We start from the raw sequence: 26,007 nt of genomic DNA on the forward strand, positions 1-26,007 counted from the left end.
TATAAAAAAGGCTTTGGTTTAGGGAGAAGTAAGTGACTACAGGAAAATTGTGCTGTTATAGATTGAGCCTAGAAACCTCTTCGTTGGAATTTAAAATATTTTCAAAGTATTTTCCTAGTGTGGAAATAAATGTGTCCTAGAATAAGGGAGGTGAAACATATCAGTTACAATTTTAAGGAAACAAAGCAAATGGAGATTTTTATTTCATTTTTGGAGTCATAGTTTTCAATCCTGAGTATTGAGAGCCACCTTGTGGCAGTACCTTTTCATGCACAGAAATGCCGCTGATTTTATGGTCGGCAAAGGCCCTCGGTCCTTGTTTCACTTCGGAGCACTTCGGTGACTGGGAATTAAAATGCGTTCGATTTCCAGGCATTTGCCTGAGGTGCAGCACTCTTCTTGACTTGAAAGACGGGTTCTTTACATTTGTATGAAATTTCTATGATAATTTTTTCCTTATTCCCTTCTTTAGTCTTTCCTTTTTCTTTTCTTGCATCCATTAATGGATGATGTCATAAACACAGAACAGATAAGGTACAAGTGTAATAATTATGATATGTAATTCATTTGCATAGTACATATACATATTTATATATATTAATGTAATACAGGCTGCATTCACTTTTTCTTAAAAGATATAAAAATTATTGAGCCACAAATATTTTAGGAAGCTTTAAAAACTGACAGTTTTAAGCATTTATTTGTCTATGTCTTTTAGTCATTGTTTTGATTGCCAGAATAACACTTAATAGTGAACAGGAAAAGTCACTATTTATATCTTTCAAATTTGTATTTACCCTTATAAAAGATGTAGGAAATTAGCTTCTGGCATCAGAACAGGGATTAGATGGAGAAAATGCATGAGAATTAATTGATTTCCCTTGAATACAGATTTGCCAAAGGGTTCTATGAGTTTCTGTCTTTTTTTGAGGGAGAAATAGCAGCTTCTTTTGTGACTGTAAAGGGGCTGATGTAAATATGGGAGTTCATGAGTTAAAGCCATAGTCTAGGTTTCCTTGAGTTCAATTTTCTGTTCTGTAATTTAAAGAATATGCTGTGTGTAATGGTGGAGGTTGAAAGAGGGCCAGTACTCTACAAAGCATTTTCTTTTGGGGTTTTGAGGGGGTAGGAGTGAAATTCTTCATAAAGCTTGTGTTTACTTTTGGTATTAATGGAAATCTCTCTTCCCCTATGACTGAATTTATACTCAGGAATCTCAGACAGCTTTGGGATTTCACAGTCAACTCATTTAATCAAGTACAAAATAGTCTGGAATTTTGCTCTCAAACTAAAAATTAAACCAATAACTGTAGAAAATTGGACAGATAAGAAAAAAAACCAGTTAACAACTCTTATCCTTTTTCTTCTTAAGGAAAAAATGAGATTAAGTAGGCATTTAATCCCACTATTTATCTGACCACAGTTTGGGAGCATTTTGGTTGGAGTGTGTTCTTATCAGCTTTGTCACGTGGACAAAAACTGGGTATTGTCATTCTTTCAAGTAGCACTATGACCTGTACTGAGTCTGGTGATGCCAGACTGAATTTGTGCACCTGTTTGTCCATCGCAAAGGAGGGGCCATAGGGATGTAATTTTGGGGTTGCATAATTACATTTGGGGGTTCCAACAAGTCTGAAGTGAGTTTGTGATAAATAATGTCCCCTGATTAAGTTGCCATTGTCATCAATAGAAACGATGTGAAGTCTCCATTCCTACTTTTACTATGATGTTCCTTAGTTCTGTTATGTTCAGTATTTAAAACATAGGATGATCTGATTAATTTTAATGTATGAGTGTCAGAATAAGCAGAGATTAGTGTGAAGGCAGATAATTTAAGTTCCAATTTACTTGGAATATTGAGTGATAATTAAGAGCTATTACTGATATGTGCCATCTGGGAGTGTTGGGAAAATGCCACCTGAGTCAGTTACAATAGAAATTTGTTGCAATGGAAAGTTATTTGAAGGTCTAATTTGTCTTTTATTCTTTCCAGGATAATTCTTGTTCATTAGTCTAAATTTGAAACATGGAGTGCTTTTCTGGCTGAAATTATAGCACAGGGGTTTTAGGAGACTGCACATGGTAACTGAAATGTGTGATGTGTCTGAGCTGCTGTTGCAGTTGGTGAAGTTCACTGTGCTTCAGGCAGTGGAGCCTGAGTTCATCCACGAGCACGCATGGCAGAGAGCAGCAACACTCACAGGCTCTGCTGCCTGATTCCCACTGGCTGTGCAGGGTGCTCAGACTCCTCCTGTACACGTGCAGATCTCTGTGTAGACATCCGCAGAGTTTTAATCTCAGACTAAACCCTGCCATACCAAGCTGATGTCAAGTGGCCTGTCTCAAAGGGTCACTCAGTTGCTTAGCTTTTACTTAGAGATTTCTCTGCACCAGACGGCATTAGCCAGCCCTCTAGGCTTCCATGCTAGCAGCCTGCAAATTAAACAAGTATGGTCAGACTAACTTCTTATCTTAAATGATGCCTTCTCAAAGAAGAAATAGAGTAGGGAGTATGTTCTAGGTTGATCTCATGAATGAAAAGGCTATGCCAAGAATTACAAATCATCAGTCCATTTCTGTATGTACTGTCAGAAAGACTGTCTGATAATATTCTGATATTTAGACTGGAATTCACAAAGTAAAATATTCTTAGATACATAAATGAATTCCTAAAGATAAGTGATGATATGATGTCCAGCCTTGCTTTGCAGCTTGAATATGAGCCAGCAGTGTGCCCAGGGGGCCAAGAAGGCATCCTGGCCTTTATCAGCAATAGTGTGGCCAGCAGGACCAGGGCAGGGATTGTTCCCCTGTACTCGGCATGGTGAGGCCACACCTCAGATCCCACGTTCAGTTCTGGGCCCCTCATTCCAGGAAGGACATTGAGGTGCTGGAGTGAGTCCAGAGAAGGGCAACAAAGCTGGTGAAGGGTCTGGAGCACAGGTCCAATGAGGAGCAGCTGAGGGAGCGGGGGGTGTTCAGTCTGGAGAAATGGAGACTTGGGAGGGCATTATTGCTCTCCACAACTGCCTGAAAGGAGATTGTGGCTAGGTGAAAGTTGGCCTGTTCTCCCAGACAACCAATGATAGGACAAAGGAAAATGGCCACAAGTTGCAAAAAAATTTCTTCACCAAAAAGGTTGCCAAGCATTGGAACAGGCTGCCCAGGGAAATGGTGGTCTTACCATCCCTGGAATTAATGAAAAAATAATTGGATGTGGCACTTCACAGTATGGTTTAGTGGGCATGGTCGTTTTAGGTCAAAGGTTAGACAATAATCTTGGAGGTCTTCTTCATCCTCTCTGACTCTGTATTTTATATTATTACTTATGCATTATGTTGTTTACGTTCATTTTATATACAATATAGGATATTTTATGTGAGTTTTCAAAGTGCAAAAGGAGAAAATCAAGTGCAACTAAAAGTTTTAAAACTATGTGTCACACTGATTCTAATTAAAAGTTTGTTCAGAGGGCAGGAGTCAAAGATTCTTCACTCTTTTTATTTTGATTTTAATTCATAATTCAGTATTACCATCTTGAAAGCATGGAGGACTGATATCCTGGTGATAACCCTGTAGTATGCATGCTTTACATAATGCTTCAAACATATTTGCCTTGGCACTGAACCATGGTGTGTGGTTCAGTTCTGTACAGATCAAGTGGTTGTCTTTATCTAGGAAAGCTACTGATATGTTTTGAATGTGTTTTCAGTGATATCTATAGAACTCTTTTATGTAAGTAGTATTAGCTTTCAGTCTTAAAGTAGGAAAATCACTTTTTATTTTTTAATATGCTTTTACTTCAGTCTCAGTTATTTTTTTCTACTTAAAACAATAAAAAGATACTCTGTTCTAAAATGTTATAACTTCAAGTGATAAATTATTTGGGCTAATAAATGTACTAATAAATATGTACACAAAACTACTAAAGGCAAGGGTTGACGTTGTTTACTATTTGCCTTATGGGGATTAGAGGTTTCACCTCCACAAATCCAAAAACACTCCTGCCCTGGCTGGGGGATGCAAATCTGGCCTGAGCAAAGCACCCTGCCAGCCCCACAAATGGCCAATTGCTTTGAATCTCTTACCTTTCACATTTCAGTCTCTCACAGGCTGCTCTTAAAAGAAGGTAGAGTTGTGAAATGAAAAGCTCGTTTAAGAAGACTAAAAGCATGAAGGATGTAATGATTTTAACAGATATGACTACTAATTTTACGGAAGAATGTTAATATAATTAAAATATTAAAGAAAATGAAGCTCATAGTGTGGCATCTGACACTTTTGAACAGTCATTAGCACTAATGTATGCAAGATAAGTAAACAGAGTGTGAAAAATGGAAATTAATGAGGGTTGGAGAGGGACTGTGCAAGCAATCAGTGCAGCAGCTCTCCTCTCACCTGTTTTGTGCTGCTATGTACTGTGTTAAGTGAGAAAGTAACAATCTCCTTACCTCTTCCCACACCAGATAATTTGGTCTCCATGGTGTGTTTGATATGTGAGATATTTTCTTATATTTCCCCAGAGATTTACCTGCTATGTAAGACAATTAAAGTTAGCTTGATGAAGAAACTGTATATCCTGCTTTAAAATAACAGTAAATAAATTACAATAGCTTAACAATTGCAAGCTCCTGTTTTGCAGAGGGTTTCTAATCTTGTTTATAAACCCCAAGGCAGATGGATAAATTAAGATCAATGCAGTATTTCTTTTTCTCCCCAAATCTCTGTAAATATGTTATAAAACTTACTTGAACAAGAAAATTAAGTATTCCTTTGCTCAAAATATCAGCCTTGGGTGGGAGGTATACGTGCTAGGTTATGTAAATGCTTAAAGAACTGTAGATGTAGAAAACAGTCTTTCAAAGCCATATTTAATTATACATAAATATGTTCATCTCTGTTGTTTCTAAACTTTACAGAGCAATTATCTGGCAGGCTTCATGAAATATGAAATAAAATGTTAGTAGGTAACATAAAATGCTGGTACTATAATGACTGAATTTGAGGGGAGGGTTTTTTTAAGAGAGGAGAGTAAAAAAACCTGATTTGTTTTTTTCAGTCGAGTTTGAAACTTTAAGGGATCTTGTAACTTAGCAGAGGTCTGTGGGAAAATACCCTACATTTGAACAGGATCTGGGGGTAAAATTAAGCTGTTTGGAGGTGACTGAACAATGCTCATTTGTTGCATCTGCTGGTTTCCTCTGGCAGCAAGCCTAATAGCTGCCTCAATTTAGCTGACAAACTGACTCCAAATTCCCAAGTCTGCTGGCCATAAGAGCATAGTAATAGAAACCTTCTTGTTCTGTCACTTATTAGGTGCTGCTTTTGCACCCTTTCACTTGCATAAAGACATCATTACCTTTAAAACTGATTTTGAATGATGTTCAATAGTCCACAGCCTTCACAGTTGTGCACTGGATTTGCAGAATTTGAGAGTAGTCTGCAAGTAATTTGGAATAAAACTAGTGAAAAAGACAGCATCATTGTCAAAGGTGTTAGTAACAACTGGATGGCTGTGTTAAAAATCAGCATAAGCCTTACAGATGCCATTTTTAAGATGCATTTTTTTTTGTCCTGAGGGTGCAGGGGGAAAGTTTATGAAACAGTACTGCAGTGAAATAATTCTGGGAGAGATGAGGTTAGGGAAACCAGATGGAGCAAGCATTTGAATTGGGCCAGAGGCACAAGGAATATAAAATTCATAGGAAACCAGGTTTTACTGGTCTCACCCCTTAAAGGTCTATTAGTTTCTTAATAGATATTTTTGTTTGTTGCTACTATATCAAATAAAGTAAGTAATTACCACTTGATATAATTAATCAGATGTTACTGTATAAACATTGCAGTATGAAAGTGCATAAACATGTGTGATCCTTCAAATCCTTTAGAGACCTCTGAAAACTGCTTGTCTTGTGAGATTTAACATTCAACAAGCCTGAACTACAAAGGTTACTAAGGAATCCCTGAAATTCTAGTGTAATAGCAAAGGCACAGAAGGAATAAAATGTCTTTAGTTCTGACACTTGTTTAATATTAGCCATATACCAATTTTAAAAAATCCAAAACCTTTAAGTGATGCTAGTTACATCATGAATTTTCTTGTGGGTTTTCATATTACACTGGTAGCAGTGAAAAAAACTTGGGTTTACAGTGCTGCAGATGGTCTGATGTTGCAGTTTCTGGTTTGTTCTTGTTAAAATTCAAGTTACACAGTTCAAGTCAGTTAATGAGTGACGAACATAATTGTGACATTTTTTAATGTAGGAATTTTCTGTAGGAAAATTGTGAAATTTTTGAGTGTAGGAATTTTACTGACTGCCAGATTTTTTTATTGTGCCTTCGTAGCATTGTTATGCTTATCTTCCATGCTGTGTAGAAGAGAAATTAGAAGAGTGGAGAAAACAAGCCACAATGCCTAATCAAAAGACATTTAATACTGAATAGTGTTCATCTCTCTAAAAATTACTTTCCTGGTTTAAGATAAGGTTCAGCTTTTCATGGTCATGTGGAATGATGTCAGTCCACAACTATTTGAAAACCATGTAAACTATTAATTCATACTGCACATTCCCCATTACCTATAAGAATTGTGAGAAAAATTCCATTCTTCAGGAGAATCCTCAGTCTATCACTTTGCATAGCTGTGAAGTTCAGTGGACATTTGTGGTTTAATTACGGAATGAGAAATACACCTAATGTTCACAAAATATTTTTCTTGCAAGTTTAATAATATCTCACTCAGTATAGCCTTTGAGGAGCAGTTGCAGTAAAAATAGTTATGATATGTATTTAGTAAGGTGCAGCAGTATTGGAAAGAACTTTAAAAGACTTTCTGTTTTCCTTGTTTCTTGCTAAAAACACATTCAGTCTTGTCATGGCTCAGCAGAGTGGCAATTTTGAGTATTACAAAGTAAAAGTTGTGTTCTCAAATATAACAGATGTTTTTATAAACACCATGCAGTATCACTTTCCTGTTGAGGCAGAAATATTGAAATCTTTGCGCAGTTAAGCACAGCAGCAAAAGGTTTAACTAGGTCTCCAGAGGTTGTCAGTATTCAAAGTGAAACCAGTAAAAATTCATCCTTGCATGTCCTCAAACTCTCTCTCTATCAATTTCTTTCCATGCTGTGTATCTTCCCCACCAGCTAGTTTTATAACACAATACTGAAAACTTCTACTGTCAGCAAAACAGACCAAGATTGATGTTTTTTTCGTCTGTGTGCTCCAAGTGGTTAGCAAATATGGCAACAGGACTTACTGTCTCAAAGGCTGGAGACAAATAGATTCTTTGCTGTATTTCACACATTTGATACATCTGTTCCCAGAATGAGAGTGGTTGAATTCTAAATTGATGAGAAAGAAAGAAAGATTTTGACTACAATTATGTTGCATGCAATTTAAAATTGTGATATTATATAATTAATTCAATCTTAATTGATGTGCATTTTCATGTTGTTGTTAAGCTGTTTTGACACTTGTCTTAATAAGATTTGAGATTATTTAGTCACAGATTGGTGTCACAGATTTGAGGAAGTCCAGATTTTCGGCACACTGAAGCAGTACAAAAACTTCTCTATATAATTTTATTTTACTTGCTATAAACAAGAGAAATATGCTTATTGTTGTAAAATATATAAAAAATGTTTTTATCTTCACTGAGAGGTAGTGCTTAAACTGGGTGATTATAATGAACATTTCCTTTCTGTCTAAATCTACTGCTGGAATTGTTTTTCAATCTAAGTTCTTAAACCCTTTTATCTGAGAATCAGTAATTTATTCACTTTTAAGACAGGCATTGCAGTTTGGCTTGAAGTAAAATATTAGGTTACTTTGGTCCATGTTATAAAATTCTGACTCAGGTTGAAGTAGTGTATTGTCTATTACAAATAGTTCCTTTTCTTGCTTTATAGGTGGTTTTTTAGGCAGTTAGTGAAGTAATTGGAAACTATGCCTACATCCTCAGTGACTTGTCCATCCAAAATCCATCATTTGTGCATGGTCAGACTTGCATTCGCATTTCTTTCATTCTTGGCTCGTCTGGCTGGCTCAAAAATGCAGCATTTTAAACATTATACTGCATTTCCTTTGCTTTTCTGATCAGTGAGGTCTGTAAACACTTCTGTCTAATGCATTATAGATTATAGACCTGAGGAATCAAAGATTACATTAAATGCTTTGCACGAGTTTTAAAATCTGAAGGTTGTTCCTCCTTTTCCCATAGAATAATCCATTCTCTATGAACCATGAAACTTTTCCAGTGAAAAAAAAAATGGGGCTGCTATGATGTAACAGTATACTGTAGAAAGAACACTGAAAAAAGCAAGACATTTCTGGACACCATACCAATCCCTTCTTTAACTGGTAGTCATCACTCCCTAAGGTTCCAACTGGATGAAACACAACCTTATGCAGTGAATAGGTTAGGATCAGTGGTAAGGAAGGACAATAGAAAAAAATCTGCCAGAAATTCTGCATTACACTTCCTTCCTTTGTGAACCAAAAGTGAGATCAAAGTATAATTTATAGGATTTCTTTTTGAACTGTTCTGATTGGAGCAGTCCCACTACTCTCCTTTCCTTTTCCTTCAGAGGTGTTTTTAAATCACTTTACAGAATTAACTGAGGTGCTATCAGTAAATTGATCAGACAGTAACTCATAGCTTTAAAAAATTCTAACTTTAATACAGTGAACTTAAATTGCCAGAGGGAGACAATTACATTATTGACTCTTCCAGGAGAGATTCAAACTGATTCACATTTGTTTGTTAGAATTGCCATCTTCAAATAATATCTTGCCAGATGCCAACTAATTATATCCCAGTAAAAGAATAAGTGTTGAACACAGGTACTACTTCAGGATAACTATACAAAGTGAATAGTTAGATACATTTAAAAAGTGAAGGTGTAGAGAATGAGCATGTGTGCTCCTTAAGTAGAATAGCATGTTGGGCAGCCTGCATCCCTCCAGAAATTATCTGCTGGGTCATTTGTGTCATCTTGGTGAGGAGAGCTCTCAGTAGTTTTTGGGTTCTTCACAGGACCCAGTTGCAGGGTGAGCAGTCAGTGAAGCTAATGCCTCTGTTCCCAGGCAAGAGCAAGGCAAGTAATCTTACTGCTACCCCAAAAAATACTGCTTTATCCTTGTCCCAGAAAAAGCTGCTGGTAATTGTTATGCAGACAATACAAGTGGAATAATGCATAAAACAGTTCTAATTCATAAAAGGACAGTCCTCAAGTAAAATCATTGTACCTCAAATACTTGCCCTTTTTCTCCTTTTAGACTCAAACCTGTATTTCTCCATACAATTGTTGTCATAAACTCCAGATAATGTTACTGCTTATCTTTCATAGTATTTTCTCTAGGTTTCATGTACTTCTCTCACTGCATATAAAGGAGTCTCATGTTTTTCCCTATGACAAAAAATTACTATATTCTGAACTCATACTTTAAAAAAAACAAACCTCTAGTGATTTTATTTACACCATCCAAGATCTCTCTCCTTTGAAACAGAAGTTGAAAATAAAAAAATAAAACTTTTGCATATATACATAAATTAGTATTCAACATGGATGTAGTAAATTCTGAAGAGCAAAAATGGTGAATGATCATGCAATCCTTTGATCATTTCTTTCTCTCATAGTTAGTTCTTTTATATTTATGAAAAAGCAATAAGCCCATGGATGGACTCTTCAACTTCCATTTTTTCATTCTGTTTCTGTCAGCTGACCTTGACTTCTGGAGCAGATGGACACTTTTTCCCTGCTATCCTGATCTCATAAATTTTGAAAGACAGTATTTTTAAAATGAGCCAGCAGAGCAGATTCAGCAGTTCTAGTAATATGAATGAGGCAGAGGAGACTTTTGTCTCGATGGGACTTAAACAATTTAGGTCAGCCTACAAATTACATTTTTTGATGTCTTGAGCAAAGTTACAAAATAGTTACTTGGGTATATTTGACCTGTATTCATCACACAGTAATAGCACTGATGATAAGTGCTGTTCATTGAAGGGTGTAGCAAAAGATTCCTTACTTTGTTTGGTGGAGGTGTCTTTGATGTCTGTGCTATCTGAGCTCCAGCACTCATCAAGTGAGGCTAATGAGGCCTCAAAATTAGGAGCTGCTGCTTTGCAGGGTGTCAGGACAGGGCAGAGAATGGAGGGCGGGAATAAATTGCTCAGGATTGCTCAAACCAGTGCACAAATATAATGGTGCATCCTGAACGAAGTGCAAGTGCTGCCCTATAGTGAACTCCACAGAAAGGAAATTACAATGATTGACTCATATGGTCGTGAGCATGAAGTTTGCTGTAGTAAGGAGATCGTGAGAAAAATGCTAGAATAGCCTGTGCCATTTTTGCTGTTGAAAGAAAATACATGAGTCAAAAGCTGCATTATTAGTGGGAAAAAATACCCAAATTATATAGGAGGAGAATCCACCCGAATTCAGAATTTCAAGCAATATCTTAAAATGAACATGCGTAAAAGAAAAGCGAGTAATCTACAGAATGAAAAAAAATTATCATAGCAAGTAGTGATGATCTACTTTGTTTGTCCTAGATGAGGGTAACAATTGGAGATTTAAAAAAAAAAAAAAACAAAACAAATCATAAATTCATATTTCACTTATCAAGAAGCAATCTATTGGCAGCTGCTTCTCATAATCAAGCTTTATTGCTCTTTTTTACCTTCTTTATATATAAAGTAAGAGAGAAAGCCATCTATAGGCCTACTAAAAATTTCATTCTTTGGTTCACTGTATGAGTATTTCAAAGAGTGTACACCTTATAGTTGTTATGAATAATGATTCCTTTGTGATACCAGATGCATGAAAAGGGTAAGGAAGGGTGTTGTCTTTCACGAGTCTTCAGTAGAAAAGTTGTATTTCTTTTTTCCTGCTATGTATGCATCATTTCTCATTAAAATTAAGCAGGATATTTTTCTCTAATTGTCTAATCACATTTTTCATGCATCTTAATCAAGAATTGCATGAAATTCAAGACATTTAAAGGAGAAATATAGGTGGCAGCAAGCTTAACTGGGAATTTATTTCACACATACTGTTTTAGATGCACACACACATGTAAGCAAAGGTCATAAATCTACAGCCCTCTTGAGCAATAAGGGAGGGGAAAGAAAATCAATTCTAATCAGGAGACCAGTGCTATACCTCATAATAACACCTTCTCCATACACCTGAGGCACTTAGTAACATTTTGTATACATTTTAAGTAAAACCTCTTCGTTTTATTCTGTAATAGAACAAGGTGGAAGCAATATAACTTTTTATAGTTTCACTTCCTTTGTGTAGTAGTTCTTGGTTTTGTTGTCTCTGTCACCATTAAAATCCAGATTAAATACAAGAGCCATGCACTTCATTTTCACAAGAGTTTAAAAGGTTTGTTCAAAAGCAAATATGCTAAAATGATACATTGTGTGAGCAATCTTTCAAGGCATCACTGAGATATGGGAATCAGTTTTTTTATTTTATTTTCTCAAGTGAATTTTATAAAATTGGATTATAGCATTGTTCTTGAACTAATTTGCCTTGTATCTGTGTAATCTAAAGTGAACACAAATTTTTGGGAAGAAAATAATTTCCAGTTCTGTGCAGTTAATAGAATCATCCAGAATAGCTAACAATTTTATTTCCTTAGCATTTGGTTTTTTCCTATGTCAAAAGTAAGCTGTGATATTTTTCATTTAAAAAAGTTCATCATCTTCTGTCTTGGGAAAAAAAAAAAAAATCATGTCTTTCTAAACCTGTTAGCTGTGTAGACTGGAAGTCTAGCACTTCACAGATTCAATAAATGAACCTGTACATATTAAATATTTCAAAGATGTTTTAGAATGTATGGTAGATTTTAGAACTAGGTTTTTATTCTTTCTAAATGCAGCATGTAAGTGTACCTATGTATTTTCGAGCAGTTTGGACTAAGCTTAAGCTTGTCAGTATTGAATTATAGCCAGACTAGCATCGCCATATCTTTATACGTTTTCTGTCACAAACCTTTCTCCTTCCTCTTTCTTTTTACTGTATTCACAAGTTTCTTTCTTTTAAATTGATGAAATTGTACCTCCTAAAACTATAAACAGTTTTCTTTTCTATGTAGTACACAATTCTACTGTTCTTAGCTTTCCATTTGTATGTTGCCCTGTCTTTCCATACATTAAACAACATAAGCAATCAAATTACAAAGGTATGAGGTTTTCAAATTATGAGAAAGATTCTGCTTCTTAGCTAAGATTATAGTATTTAAAGTGTAATGTTTTTTATATTGAATAATTGTGGGTTTTGTAAAAGTAGATACTTTATTGCATATAAAATAGGCATGTGACCAACACAGAAAGTTCTTCTAAAAAAGTGAATTTTTTGATGGCTGTTTAATCACTTATTTAAGAAAAGAGCTAATTTGTAGTTAAATGCTTACACCAAGTTCCAGATATAATCAAGAGCAATCCAAATTTCTGTGTCACAGTTAGGTATGCAGTTGAAGTGAATTTTCCACAACCTTCTGTGAATTTTTTTGTTGGTAATCAATAAAGGCAAACCTTGGTGCATCTGTGCTCTTTATGAAATATTTGGTTCTATTTGTTAGCTCATGAAGAATAAGCTTCATGAACTGCAGGGCAACTTTATCAATTTATTATTTATTCATTTTTAGGCACTACAGCAGTTAATTAAATTTGCCAAAAAGTCATGTGTAGTTTAAAAGCTGAATTTGATTTCCTTTAAACGAATGGTAAATAATTACTGCTAAAGCGGGAAAGATCAGATATTGAAAAGCTGGATAATTGAGAAACTGAGAAATGTGTTTTTCCTACAATATTTTTCTTTTCATGTCCTCCTTTTATAATTGCATTCCCATCTCCCTATTTATTTCTGTGTTTGCAGAGATTTATTGTTCATGTTTGGCAGTTTGCCAGTACTGCGAACCATGTTTTGCTTGGCTTTACCCACTCTGTATCCCATAAATCAACTTTTCGGTGGCTGTGTGTCAGGAAATGGTAAATGAGAAGAGAATACAACATCAACAATAAAAACAATAAAAATCTAATTTTATCTAGAATTAATTCACTATAATACGAACAGCTGAAAATACTGTGAGAATTAAATACTACTTAACCTTCGTGTGGTTTGGAAAAGTAGGGATTCTCCATGGACAAAGAAATCTGGTTTAGAAAAAGATTAGAATTGTCATTACCACAGCCCTTTTGGTATCATATTTAGCAGCATTTGATTTTGGAAGGCAGTGCAGCAGGCAGGAATGTAGAAGAGACAGGCAGAAAATCAGAAGTGTTTGTGGCAAATTAGGGAAGTATATTATTTTTTCATAACTTAGAGTCAGTGTTCAGTGCAGATGAAGCATGATAAAGCCAGCACCCAGAAATAATGCTCACAGAGCTCATACCAGGAGGCTGGAGGTTTTGCAGGCTGAGATCCCAGCCTCCTGCCTATGGGAAAGGGAAAATGAGGGGTAGATGAACAGTTTGATTCTGTACTATGAATTTATTGATTCAGACTGTGCTGCATCCTTGCAATGGCTGGTGGTGGGGAAGGATGTCCCCTCCTTCATGGTGAGTATAGTGTGTGGCCTGGTGCCTCAAGCCTGCCCAAGCTGCCTCCACAGTCTGAAAGAGTTTATTTTAAGGAAAAATGATAAGAGAATTCTCAGTTGCCATGTACTCACTGTTGGTTACCTTGAATCTCCATTTAAGTGAAACTACCTTTCTGTACAAAGATTAAACTTCCTGCAGTCTTTTATAGAATGAAGGGTATTCTTCAGAAAACAAGTATAGAAATTCTAATTTATGGAAAATCATCACAAACTGGCCTTGGTGGAAGGTCCAATCTTAGTAGAAATAGTTTCTTTCTTGTTACTCATAATAATGTCCAAATTTGTCCTGTATTTTTTTCATACAATACTTCTTGTGCTGTAATTAGAAGTGAATTTAATTGTTACTCTTGTCCACTCTAGGTACAGAGATCCAGAAATAAGCAGTTACGTGAGCTGTTTCCAGATGGATTTAGTATTCATCACGCCGGAATGCTGCGGCAAGACAGAAGTTTGGTTGAGAACTTGTTTTCCAATGGACATATCAAAGTCTTGGTTTGTACAGCTACACTTGCTTGGGGTGTCAATCTGCCTGCTCATGCTGTTGTTATTAAGGTAAGGGCTTCCATACTCTGCAAGGGGTTATCTGTCTTAAAAGAAACCTGTGAAGAAGTATAGATAGAAAGATCTCTTGTGAGTTTTGGACCTGGAGGGGAAATATCTGATTGACTTGAAATGTTATTTATATCTCATTAAACTGATTCTCTCCAGTGGGAGTCTAGTTTGTATAGTAAAGATTTAAATATATCAAAGATTATGAAAGGATTAGTTAAAGTACACTTCTGAAATCATACTGTATTTGCCTAATTTCAGTATTCAGCTCATCAGGATTATATTCATGTGTATTTATGTTAATTTTTATTAACTTTTCCTCAACCAGGGAACACAAATATATGCTGCAAAAAGAGGCTCCTTTGTTGACCTTGGAATTTTAGATGTCATGCAGATATTTGGTCGAGCTGGACGGCCTCAGTTTGACAAATTCGGAGAAGGCATCATTATTACAACTCATGATAAACTCAGTCATTACCTGACTCTTCTGACACAGCAGAACCCAATTGAAAGCCAGTTTCTTGAAAGCCTTGCAGACAACTTAAATGCAGAGGTAACCTTTGATTTGTTTAGAGAAACTAGCAAACTTTAGGATGGACATTATATGAAATAAAAATGCAATATTCTCACACCTAATAAAATTTTCATTGGACGTATTTTATTACTGTTAGTGTGTAGGTGTGTATGTTTAAGTGAACTGCTACATATGTGAAAAGGGGGGGTCTTTTACAAAATATAGTAGGTGTTGAAAGGAGAATGGAGGGTCAAAATACCATTAAGATGAAACTGTAGCTATGCAGCGTTTACCTAATCAGAAGTGATTTTTTAGAATTTAGTAGATGTTCTGCATAACTGGGAAGTAAAATCCACAAAAAAATTAAAGCCTCTCTTTATGTAACCAAATTCACATATTTGACTGCAGCGTAGGAAAAATAATGGACTTGGCTTTAACTTTTTTTTTTTTTCAAAGGCACTAGACATTTCTTCAGTTGAAGTCAAGCATTTCAGCTAAACTGATATGTCCAGTGACATACAACTGCTTATCATTTTGAAAGATGTGATGTTTATTTGGTCTATTAAGAATAGCCTTTTAAAGATGCTTGTTATTTTATTTGCAAAATTCTTACATATTTGCTTATTTTATCTTTTCATCACTTTTTCAATTTTCCCATCTCTCCTTCTACCACACACAAAAAAAAAAGAGAAAAAATAAATGGAAGGCATACTTGCATTGGGCAGATATATTGCTCTCAGCCATTTCCTTTTGGCAATACTTAATGATCCTCGAAATAGACACCTCTCAATATTCTCTAAGTGGAACTGGATGGATATTCAGTTATTTAAAATTGCATAGTAGCAGCTTACACATTAGCAGTAAAAAATTTACTTCCTAAAGTTGGTTGTGTAAGTCAGGAATATTTGTGGTTATTGTTCAGCACCACAATAAGTCAGGAGAGAGTGATCTGGGTTTTGGGATACTGTGTGCCTTTTCACTAGGAAAAAATCCAACCATATTTCATAGAAGAGCTTTGTTCTTTTTTTTTGAGAAACAGGAAGCAGACAGTGAAACAAGGGTTGGGTAGGCTTTCCTGCACAGCAGAGGAGTTTGCTGCATTTTATAAAATATTAGGAAGTTAGTCTTTTTTTCTGATTTTGTGTAATGATAGTAATCTGAAAAGAACAGTGTACCCATGGCTTTAAAATTACCCCATATTCCATTAAGTGATACAGTTACAGAAGCTGAAGATGCAATCAGGATTTTGTTAATTACAGTGATAAATGATTGTTAGTAGAAAATGCAATGAAGCACAATAGTATAGCAAAGGTGTGAAAGCAACATATGTGACATTACTTATCTTCCTGTCATAACATGCAGGAAAAAATAGTACCTGCCGGATTTCAGGTAACCAATACTATGAGCAATGACAAGGAGCTACTGTGTCAGCGATTTTTGGAAAGTAACTTTATCATTTCCTTATCATTTGAGTCAGTCTAAACTTCTGTGTATGCTGATTTGATCAAGATAGTGGAATTCTCTGAGGAAGATATAGATGGTTTAGAAGAAATTGTTAAGTTTATCTGGAGATGACTATTCCAATATGCTGCACCATTCAGGAAAAAAACAACATGCTTTAAAATATATGCTGTCATATGATTAAGGATGTAGTCTTAGGAAGTACATTGAATTTTAGTCATCTTCTGCCCTTTGGTAGCAACAAAGCACTGTTATTGATACAAAATATATGGGTTTTCACTGAGTTGGTACAGAAATCAGGACAAGTATGTTGATGACCACTGACAGCTTCTCCATAAGAGAGCCTGTTGCTGGCAGCAGGAAATCTGCACTGATGGATAATAAAACAACATATTGTAGGAGCAGAATCTGCTTTCATTACATGTAGTTCAGGAAATACAAATGCTTATTCTCTAGTTGTAAAGAGAAGCAAATTAAAGGCCAGAAGCACTGCTGAATTGTTTAAATTCTTAATTTTTTTTTGGACACACCAATAGCTGAAAGAAGAGCTGATAAAATGAAGGCAGCAGTTGGAAGTATGGGAAGACTTCATGTTTCCACAAGAATATGAAATTGCTTTTATCTAGACCAGGTCTCTTGGCAGAAATAGGCAGATGTTAAGAATGATTCAGATATTTATGGTAGCACAGCATATAATCCTAGCCACACAATTGCTAAGGGTAATCCAGGGCCTTGAATTTTATACCTAGACTTACATGGTGCAGGAGAGAAAATTTGGGCAATAGTGCAAAAAAAATGCAGTATTTCTAATCCCCATATAAAAAATAATTCTCTAGAAGCAGGAAATTTTCAGAGAGGATGGGCAAAGAAATAAATCAGTTTCAGTGAAAGGAATCCACCAATTTTTATGTATACTTCAGGAGAGAGCAAAAGCAAATCAAGATCATGTGACAGAGTTTTGTGAAGTAATAAATGAAGTAATATGGCAAAAGTTTGCATCTCTTCTGGGACAAGAACCAGGATGTTTTGGCTGCAGTGAGCCAGGGGCAGGTTTAGAAAACAAAATGATGTCAACTGGATGGTTAAACAGTGGACCTCTCTACAGAGAGCTGTTTCTAAACAGAAAAGTACTTTAAAAACTGTCCACAAATGGAATAAAAATCCATTTAAAGATACCAAGTGCAAAGCCAAGACTAAAGACCTTGAGATGCAATAGTTAAAGAATTTGGGAGAAATGTATATGGTTCTTCTTCCTCATTGCTGCATTTTGCCCTTCAGCACTTGTTACCTAACCTCACAGACAGCTGATCTTGATGCTTCAGTGCTTTTGTTCTTAGGAGAACTACAGAGTGGGAAAACCTGAAATATATCCAACTTTGTTGGATATAAAATTAAGACTTTGAATGTGTATAGCAGCATGTCAGTCCACTGTTAATTCTCTCCTACAGATCTGAGTTTTGGTTTGGTTTTGGGCGGTTTTTTTCTCCTGAAAATTAGCAGAATATTGTAAATGATAAGTGATGATCAACGAAGGCATGGAGATGCCCTTTTCCTTTTTTTGCTGAGATTTTGCCAATGGGCATAATAGGATGCAAAAAGGAATAAAACAGCTAGTTAAGGTACTTAGTTGAGAGGAGCAAGTCCTGGGGCAGTTGACCAGCTGGCAAACAGAAAATACCTGTGGCTGTCTTTTCTGGAAATACAGGAAGAAAGATAAGATGCAGGGGATGTGGTTTAATTAGACCATAAACTTTAACTTATCTGGGAACTATCATCAATAGCTCGTACGATGCAGGTCACCATTCCTTCCCTAATGGTTTCCACCTGAAAGAGCCCTCCCTGACAACCACAGCTGGACTCCAGCTTGTTTGCTGGGATGACTCCTTTCCCCAGAGAGCTTAGGAAATGATTTGCAGTGCTGGACAGTGGGTATACCTTCCCCAGGGTGTGTGCCTTCACTTGCATGTGCTTGCGATTTTCCTCTGAAGACAGGAATGTAGAACGTGGTGGCTTTTTAAATCTGGACGAGCCTCTTAATCTTTTGCCTTGAAAGAAGGGGTTCTCAGAAGAGATGAAAAATTCCTTCAGAGTCCTTCTTAAAAAAGAAGTTCAGACACAAGCTGGGTGACTGAATGGCAGATCTGGTTATGGGGCAAAACACAGGAGATTCTGTCTGACTTGGGACAATTCTACTAGCATTAATTACTTCAAAAGCTTCACAGGACTAAGACCATAGTCCTATGGGGCTGAAATAGTAATTTAAAATCCACTGGTTTCCAAAGGAAACAGAAAATTGCTTATTCAGTTGTAAGAAAGGTTCCTTGCTCTCTTACCTTACCAATAATTTTTATATATATATATATATATATATATATATATATATATATATATATATATATATATATAAAAAATTTTTCTTGATGTAATCTGACTCAATTATACAACAATAACAGACAGTATATTTGTAAAAAAGGCACATGTATGTAAAAAAGAATGTATTATGCTATATAATAAGTTCAATATGTATATTTTAGTAATACTTTTGTGCCATTTTCTAATCATCAGAAATATTAGAGAAAAAAACCTCATTTTTCAAGAGCTACCCCCCAAAAGCCGTGCTATTTATATCTGTTTACACTTTTTTGCAAATCAAAACCACCTCCCCTGAAATATCATTCAACTTGATAAAGTTTGTGGTATAGCATTTGTAAAAAAAAAAGGAAGCAAAAAGAAAATAATAAATGCTGCTAAGCACATTGCTCAATGATGGCAACGTCACTGAAAAATTATTTAAAATTGTGTGATGCTGCTTACTGCTGTAATATAAATTTACTCAGTGAGTTGGATAAATGCAGTACTCAAAATTGCATTCTGCGATGATGAAACCATTATTTGCATTTGAGCTGTGAAAAATCAAAATCGTTTTATGACAACTGGTGCAATTGGTCAATACAATGTCAAGACAGTAAATATTTCTAGTCATCAATTATTCCATCTGTAACTAAATGTCTAATACACCGTTGAGGAAATGCTGGAAACTTGGATCATTCATACTGTTTAAAGTAGGATAAATTTTCAGTCCCTAAGAACTTGACTTGAACACTAGATGGCAGCAAATATTTAGAAATTACTCTGTGTTTTTTTGACTGCATATTGTTGAATTTGTGGGAAGAAGGAAAGCACTGTATTAGATTTCAGTGCCATATCTGAAACTCAACTGTATTTCACAATTGCTTTTTTCCTCAAACTTATTAAAATGATTAATCAGAATAGAATAGAATAGCAATAGAATCAGATGTTTGAAAAAGTGAGGCATGTTCTGTTTTATTTTTTTGTCAGACTTCATGGTCCTCAGTAACAAGAATATTATGTTTTCATGATTGTGAAAGTGGTTCTTGAAAATGCTACTAGTGGACTATGTTTTTAAGATATTTCAAGTTCTGCACTGAAAGATATTTGAGTCATGTAAAGAAACCAAATATCCCAATGCTCCAAGTAACCTGTGTTCAAATCAAATAACAGTGACCTGTGGGCTGTATTCTATGTTATCCCTGAAGCAGTCCGTGAAGAACTGAATGCTTTTGTAGCTACTTCAGTGCATTATGTAGCTATTGCCTTGAAAAGCAATACTGTGGGACTGCCCCCAACCTCCTTATGCTTTTGAACAACAAAATACCACTTGAAAAGTGTGTTAAGCAAAGCCTGGGGTTACTCCATGCTATTAGACATTGATATTAACAAGGTTTTACTGGATTCAAGTTTACTCAAGGCAGATATGCCTTTCATTGTTATTTTTTACCAGATACTTATGTTATATGAAAAAGAATGTCAGAATTGTTATTAAGGTCTTGATACTTCAGTCTGAACATGCATATGTACTCAGTTCTATAGGCTTTTTAAAATTATTATTTCTGCCGAGTCACATGGAAGATTTATATGAAATCCGAACACCAATAAAACAAAAACAGTTTTAAAAATGCAGTAACGGATCACAAAACTTTTGTAAGAGGGACTTTTGCTTGTTTTAACAACTGGCAGCAACCAAAAAAGGTTTGTTCATGGGACATGCAGGAAATATTAAATTCTTCTGGTAAAATAGAGCTGAAGTTATCAAGTAAAAATATGTGTGTGGTCAAAAATTTGGTGATAAAAGTATTGAATTTTCAGGGGAAAAAAAATCAGTACAAAAAATGTACCTGATTTAGCCTTGAAATATAAATAAACATGTTTATATATGTATATAAATGTATATATATATGCATATTATCTGTTCAATTTTGTTATATTTTGATATAACAAAAATATAGCAGATATCTGTATGTTTGACTTGCAGCTACGAAAGGAGAAAACTATTTATAAAGCTCTGTATAAAGGGATTGCCAAGTATGAGGAAGGAAAAACCTAAAGATTCTTGGTATCATTTTGTTTAGGACCTGATCGGGCTTTCACATTGGCATGATGAAATTAATCTTTTAAATGTAGATTCTTTTCTTTTCAAGTACTCTTCTTTAAATTGCCGTGACCATATCCATTACAGAATAATTTTGGTTTGTTTGTCTTTTTATTTTTATAACAAACTTACTCAATAACATCTTATACTTGTAAAAATTTTAAGTGGTGTAGGAAAGATCATTTATTGTCACTGTGTGTTAAAACAACCCATGTTATTACATGTTCACAAGATAAAGTTGCACAAATTGGTCAAGTTATTGTTTTAGGATTGTTTCAAAATTATGTAAATTGGAATTATCCCAACACTTTCTTTAATCTCGTGCTAATACTCTGAATTCCATGTGTTTTCAGGCAAGCACTTATGTACAGCTGTAACATATATACTTAATTTTGTCTCTTCTCCTATTTCCAGATTGCTCTTGGCACGGTAACTAATGTGGAAGAGGCCGTAAAGTGGATAAGTTACACTTATCTTTATGTACGGATGAGAGCAAATCCATTAGTATATGGCATCAGTCACAAAGCTTATCAGGTATAAAATGCATTTTAAAAAAAATCTGTAACCTGTTCTGAGTCTCTAATCCTTCCCTGATGTGAGGATAAATATTTGCTATTTCTACTTAACCTGACATCAGCAATTCTTTTAAAGTGCTTAGAAAAAGGAAGATATTTTCTGTAGCAGAGTGTTTTTAACACTGAATTATGAGGCCCCTTCTGTTCACATAAAAATACATTTTAACTGGTCAAGTTATGCTCCAAAGGACACCATTCATTCTTATCACACAGTTACTGTAACTTAGGCTGTTTTCAGTGTTTCAGTTTTGTAGACTAGATAGAAATGATGAAAGACAGCATTTTTGAGTTGCTTGATTCCTGCTCATCCTGTCAGCTTTTTTTTTTTAGAATGTTTCCTAGTATAATAATTTATAAACTATAAAATAATTTTTCATTGGGTGTTATTTTCTTTCATATGATTTATTAATTATAAGATTTTTTTATTCATTTGTTTGGAAATTTTTTTGTGTATTTAAAATCACTCCATGCTCTGATACAAATCAGAGCACATTTACATAAGGGGGTTTTCCAAGTTTTTTCCATTATCTGTAATTTTTAGGAAGAATAATAGTTTACAGGTTATCTAAATATTATTACCTTTTTCTTTGTACAGCTGTTTATAAGCATTTAATGTTAACATGGTTAGACACAGTTAATTGAGCCTAATGCAGGGCAAACTCACAAGTGTATGGTAACTGCAGTTTATTTCATGTCAAGGATCCATTTTGTGACTTCGTAATTTATTTTGGCATTGTGAGCAGCAGTTTGTTAGGTCATGGTGACATGTAGAGATATATGTCAGCAGACAGTTTGATTTTTTTTGTCTCTGATAGTGGAAACTGCAGTAGGAATAGGTGTGCTGTTGCTTAAGGAAGCTTCTGCAGTCACCTTTAGACCTCTGGTCATCTCAAATTTCTTTTCTATAAAAAGCCACATAGTGCATTACCGTATGTTATTATAACAGTACACAGACTGTTAATTAAGACTGTATATGTTAATATACACAGACCACAAAGTAATAGATAAATGAGAATCAAAAACTGATTTGCTAGTGAGAAGAATGTGTTTGTCTCACTAAGATAAATTCTGGGTTTTGTTTCACTATTAAATTCTAGATTAAAAGAAATGTAACCGTGGTGATAATAAGTGGTAAAAAAATCAGTAACAGAAATATCTTTTAAAATTTTTAAAAATAATGATCAGGAGTTTCTCCCCTTCCCCCTGCTCTAGTGTTTCTGTTCAGCTGCTGAGAAAGTGAGGATTGTTCCACTAACCTTTCTGCTCCTTTGGATTTGATGTGCTAATATTAGACATTCATATTTTTGAGTTAAGGCAGTAACAAATTATATCAGTGTGAAATGTTACCCATTCATGTAGGAGCAAAACCAATGCAAATCCTCTTGTTTCCTAGATAAACCAGTTTTAAACATCAAAGCTTATGTGTGATAGAGAGTATATGAATGCTCTAGTGCAGGTATAAGCAAAGCTTGGGTCTGTTAGACCATTCTGGGTATAGGTATCCAATTTTCATAATTTTATTCTTAGTGTATCTTAGTAATGTTGCAGTATGCCAATTTCTGTCTCTTTCCACTGACAGTCAGTGTTACCCATTCAGAATCCCTATATCCCTCGTGGATCACATTTCTAGCTGTTTGTGGAGACTGAGGTCATGCAAACTCATTCCCCATTCCCTTTCCACTGGTGCTCACCACATCCAGTAATTTACTTCAGGGCACCCACACAACAGGGTGCACATCTTTGGAACCCCACATGTTGTCTCCAGGATCTTTCTGGGCTACACCCAGGAGCAGGCTACTGCAGGTCCACTGCTTTGATTTGAGATTTTTCAAGTTGTTTGCCAGAAATGCCAATAATGTCTCTTACTGATTCATGAAAATGGCCAAAATTCATGATGAGCAGCAAGAGAAAGCAAAGAGTGGAAGACAAAAGTGGAGCAAATGCAAATGTTGTATTAGTGAAGCCAGTAGTATGAATAATTACAGGCATTTTCTCATACTTCTGAGGGTTCCTATGAAAAGGTGCCTGAATTAAAAAAACTTCTTTGTCTATTTTCTCACTTTTTGGTTCCATTCTTTGGTGTTCCCACAGTTAAGCAGAGCTTTTTATCAACATAAAACTTATGTTTAGATATAAAAATTAGAGTAGCTTGTGCCCAATATTTCTCTTAGTAAGTTAGAGGAAAACAGTGTGGATAATAATGTATTTTATTATGAATAGTAATGTATTTTATCATGCACTCTTAAATTTCCATATGCATATTCCAGACCTGTTCAGTTTCTTACTGTGGACATGCCGAGGCTCATTTTAAAGAGAATGGCTTAAAGCTGTTCTAGACTGGATCCTTTATTCTGAGGATTTCTAATTATGCAAGTTCAACAAGAAGGTTGCTAACCATGGATTCTCTGAACTCAAATATTGTTTCACAGCTTTTTCAAGTTTGTGACCTTTCCTTTAAAGTTAAAACTTGTAAAAAATGTTAGCGTGCTGTTGCAGCTTCAGCTTTTTTGGAAGTCAAAAGATTGGCAGGTACTTTGAGCTGCCAAAGGAGTAGGGAGTTATTTTGATTTTTTTAAAATTTTTTCCCCCACAATAGTTGTAAGAAATGTTGAACATCTGGCATCTAGATCACATTTTTTTGACCAACTCTGATCTGAAATCTGACCTCGATGCATGGCTTACTATTGAGAAAAGAAGTCTAGACCTTTGCTATCTTAGCTTTTGACTTGAAGCTAAGGCAAGCCATAACTAAGGAGAAACAGCTTCAGGGTAACTGGCAAACATGGAACATTAGGAACTAGTCTCCAGCTGCTCTGTGGAGATGGCTACATTTGTCTGCAGCTTCACCAAACGTGGGATGATGTACTTCTGCACAAAGGTGAAACTGAATCCTGGCCCAGGGAAAACCAGAGCAAACCAAGGCACAACAATTCTTAAAGCCTGTTCCTTTTTGCTGTCTCGGCCATGTATCTCAGGGCTGGTATGACTTATTCAGTAGGAAATCTGAACTATACACGAGCCCTGAAATAAGAATACTGCCTGTGGACCAGAACAATGTTTCAGTCCTAAAAACTAATTATTGCTTGTCCAATTAGAGCCATATCTCAGGTGCACATATAGCAGAAGGTTAACATAACTATGAATCCCTTTTCACTCATCCCTGTCAGTGTGGGTATCCCATGTGCCTGATGTGGAAACACACAATTATACAGCAGTCCTACTCAGATGGGAGTTTTGCCCAGCCTTTTATGTACTAATGAGATAATGTGCATTATTAGTAGGACAAAATGTCCAAGTTCCTGAACTTTGATATGAATAGAAGTGATGTTGGGCACAGGAAGCTCCTTGGTGCACTTTTAACATGAATGTTACTGTACATCTGTAACTCACTAATTAGAATATCCTAATTAACATACCAAAGGCTTTGGGGGGTGTTAAAGTTTTTTTTGCTAGGAAACATTTAAGCCATGCAATTTGAAGCTTAATCTGTTATCTATGTAATTAAGGCCAGCCTCATGTCAGCTACACAGGAAGGTATATCTTCAGCCATTTTTATAAACAGAAGTTGCCATAAGATGACATGTTTTTTTTAAGTAATAAATTAATGATAATTTAATGAAGAATATGTTATCATTAAAACATCTTTCCAAATTTTCACTGTAAATTTGTTTTATAATCATTTTACTGTTTCGTAAATGTTATTGGTCTCCATTGTAATGATGGTCCCAAATAATTGTAAAAGAAATTTTATTCTGTTTATTTTGCCCTATACATACAGGTTTTGATCAGTAATGTCAATATAATTGTTATTAGTGAGATCACAAGAAAATTATGACTTAATAACTGTACCTTCATTTTATCAGATTTTTGACTTTGCGTGACTAGATTACCTCAAGAAAATTATATATTTAATACTTTTTAATGCAAATAAGTGTGTGTGTTTTGTGTCTAGATGGATCCAGGTCTAGAAAAGCACAGAGAACAATTGGTGATTGAAGTTGGCAGAAAACTGGACAAAGCCCGTATGATTCGCTTTGAAGAACGGACTGGCTTTTTTTCTTCAACAGATTTAGGCAGGACTGCCAGCCACTACTATATTAAATACAATACTATAGAGGTAAAAGATGATGTCCTGTTTCTGGAGGTTTTTTCCCTTCTTCTTTTAACATATGCCTAAAATAGTTGTAAGATATTACAGAATATGTAGCTGATTTGTTCATTGTATTTTTAAATCATATTTGCTGAAATGGGGGGAGAGGAAATAGGAAAAAGAATAAGACTAAATATCAAGCAATACTGAAAATTTAGACTCAGTGTGAAGTGAGATTTGAAATTTCTATAGTCTTTTTGACTTCTTGTAGAAAAATTATCAGAAACATTTTGATATTCATGGTATGTGCAACCATTGGTACGTGATAGCACATTGAACCGTAGTGTCTTCTCTGGGAGAAAGTCCTATCATGTTGACAACCTTGAACAACTTTGGGGCTGTAATCAGATTGTGTTGTAAACATGTACAAAATTTTATAGTATTGGAAACTGGATCTGATGTACACATTCATCTTAAAACATTTTCTGTCTTAGCAAGTAAGTATTTTTCTTGAATAAAAGCTAAAGACCCAGCATTAATAATTTTTAACTGTATACTGTCACTGTATAAAATTAGTCCCACATATTTATTCAGATATGTCCTAGACTTTTTTTCTTAAGTGGCCACGTTGCGTGTCTCTTGATGTTGGAGTGGCCAAGGCACTGGGAGGGATTGTTTTTCTGAAACTGACAAAAAGTCATGATGGAATTTGTTCCTGTTTAAATTGCATCACCCTCATCTTCCAATAACT

At 35.2% G+C, this 26,007-nt stretch overlaps 1 protein-coding gene across 5 annotated transcripts in view; it reads left to right on the forward strand.

Moving 5' to 3' along the window:
- The window catches only part of ASCC3 (activating signal cointegrator 1 complex subunit 3), a 251,354-nt gene that overhangs the window by 138,203 nt on the left and 87,144 nt on the right, over window positions 1-26,007 (forward strand). For all 5 annotated transcript variants that reach the window (XM_059842392.1, XM_059842389.1, XM_059842391.1 and 2 more), the window contains 4 exons: window positions 13,978-14,169; window positions 14,495-14,719; window positions 21,006-21,125; window positions 25,119-25,283. In XM_059842392.1, coding sequence (XP_059698375.1) covers window positions 13,978-14,169; window positions 14,495-14,719; window positions 21,006-21,125; window positions 25,119-25,283 — 702 coding nt within the window. The remainder of the gene's footprint in view (window positions 1-13,977; window positions 14,170-14,494; window positions 14,720-21,005; window positions 21,126-25,118; window positions 25,284-26,007) is intronic.

The sequence above is a fragment of the Haemorhous mexicanus genome, chromosome 3 (genome assembly GCF_027477595.1).
Source record: "Haemorhous mexicanus isolate bHaeMex1 chromosome 3, bHaeMex1.pri, whole genome shotgun sequence".
Classification (NCBI taxonomy): Eukaryota; Metazoa; Chordata; class Aves; order Passeriformes; family Fringillidae; genus Haemorhous; species Haemorhous mexicanus.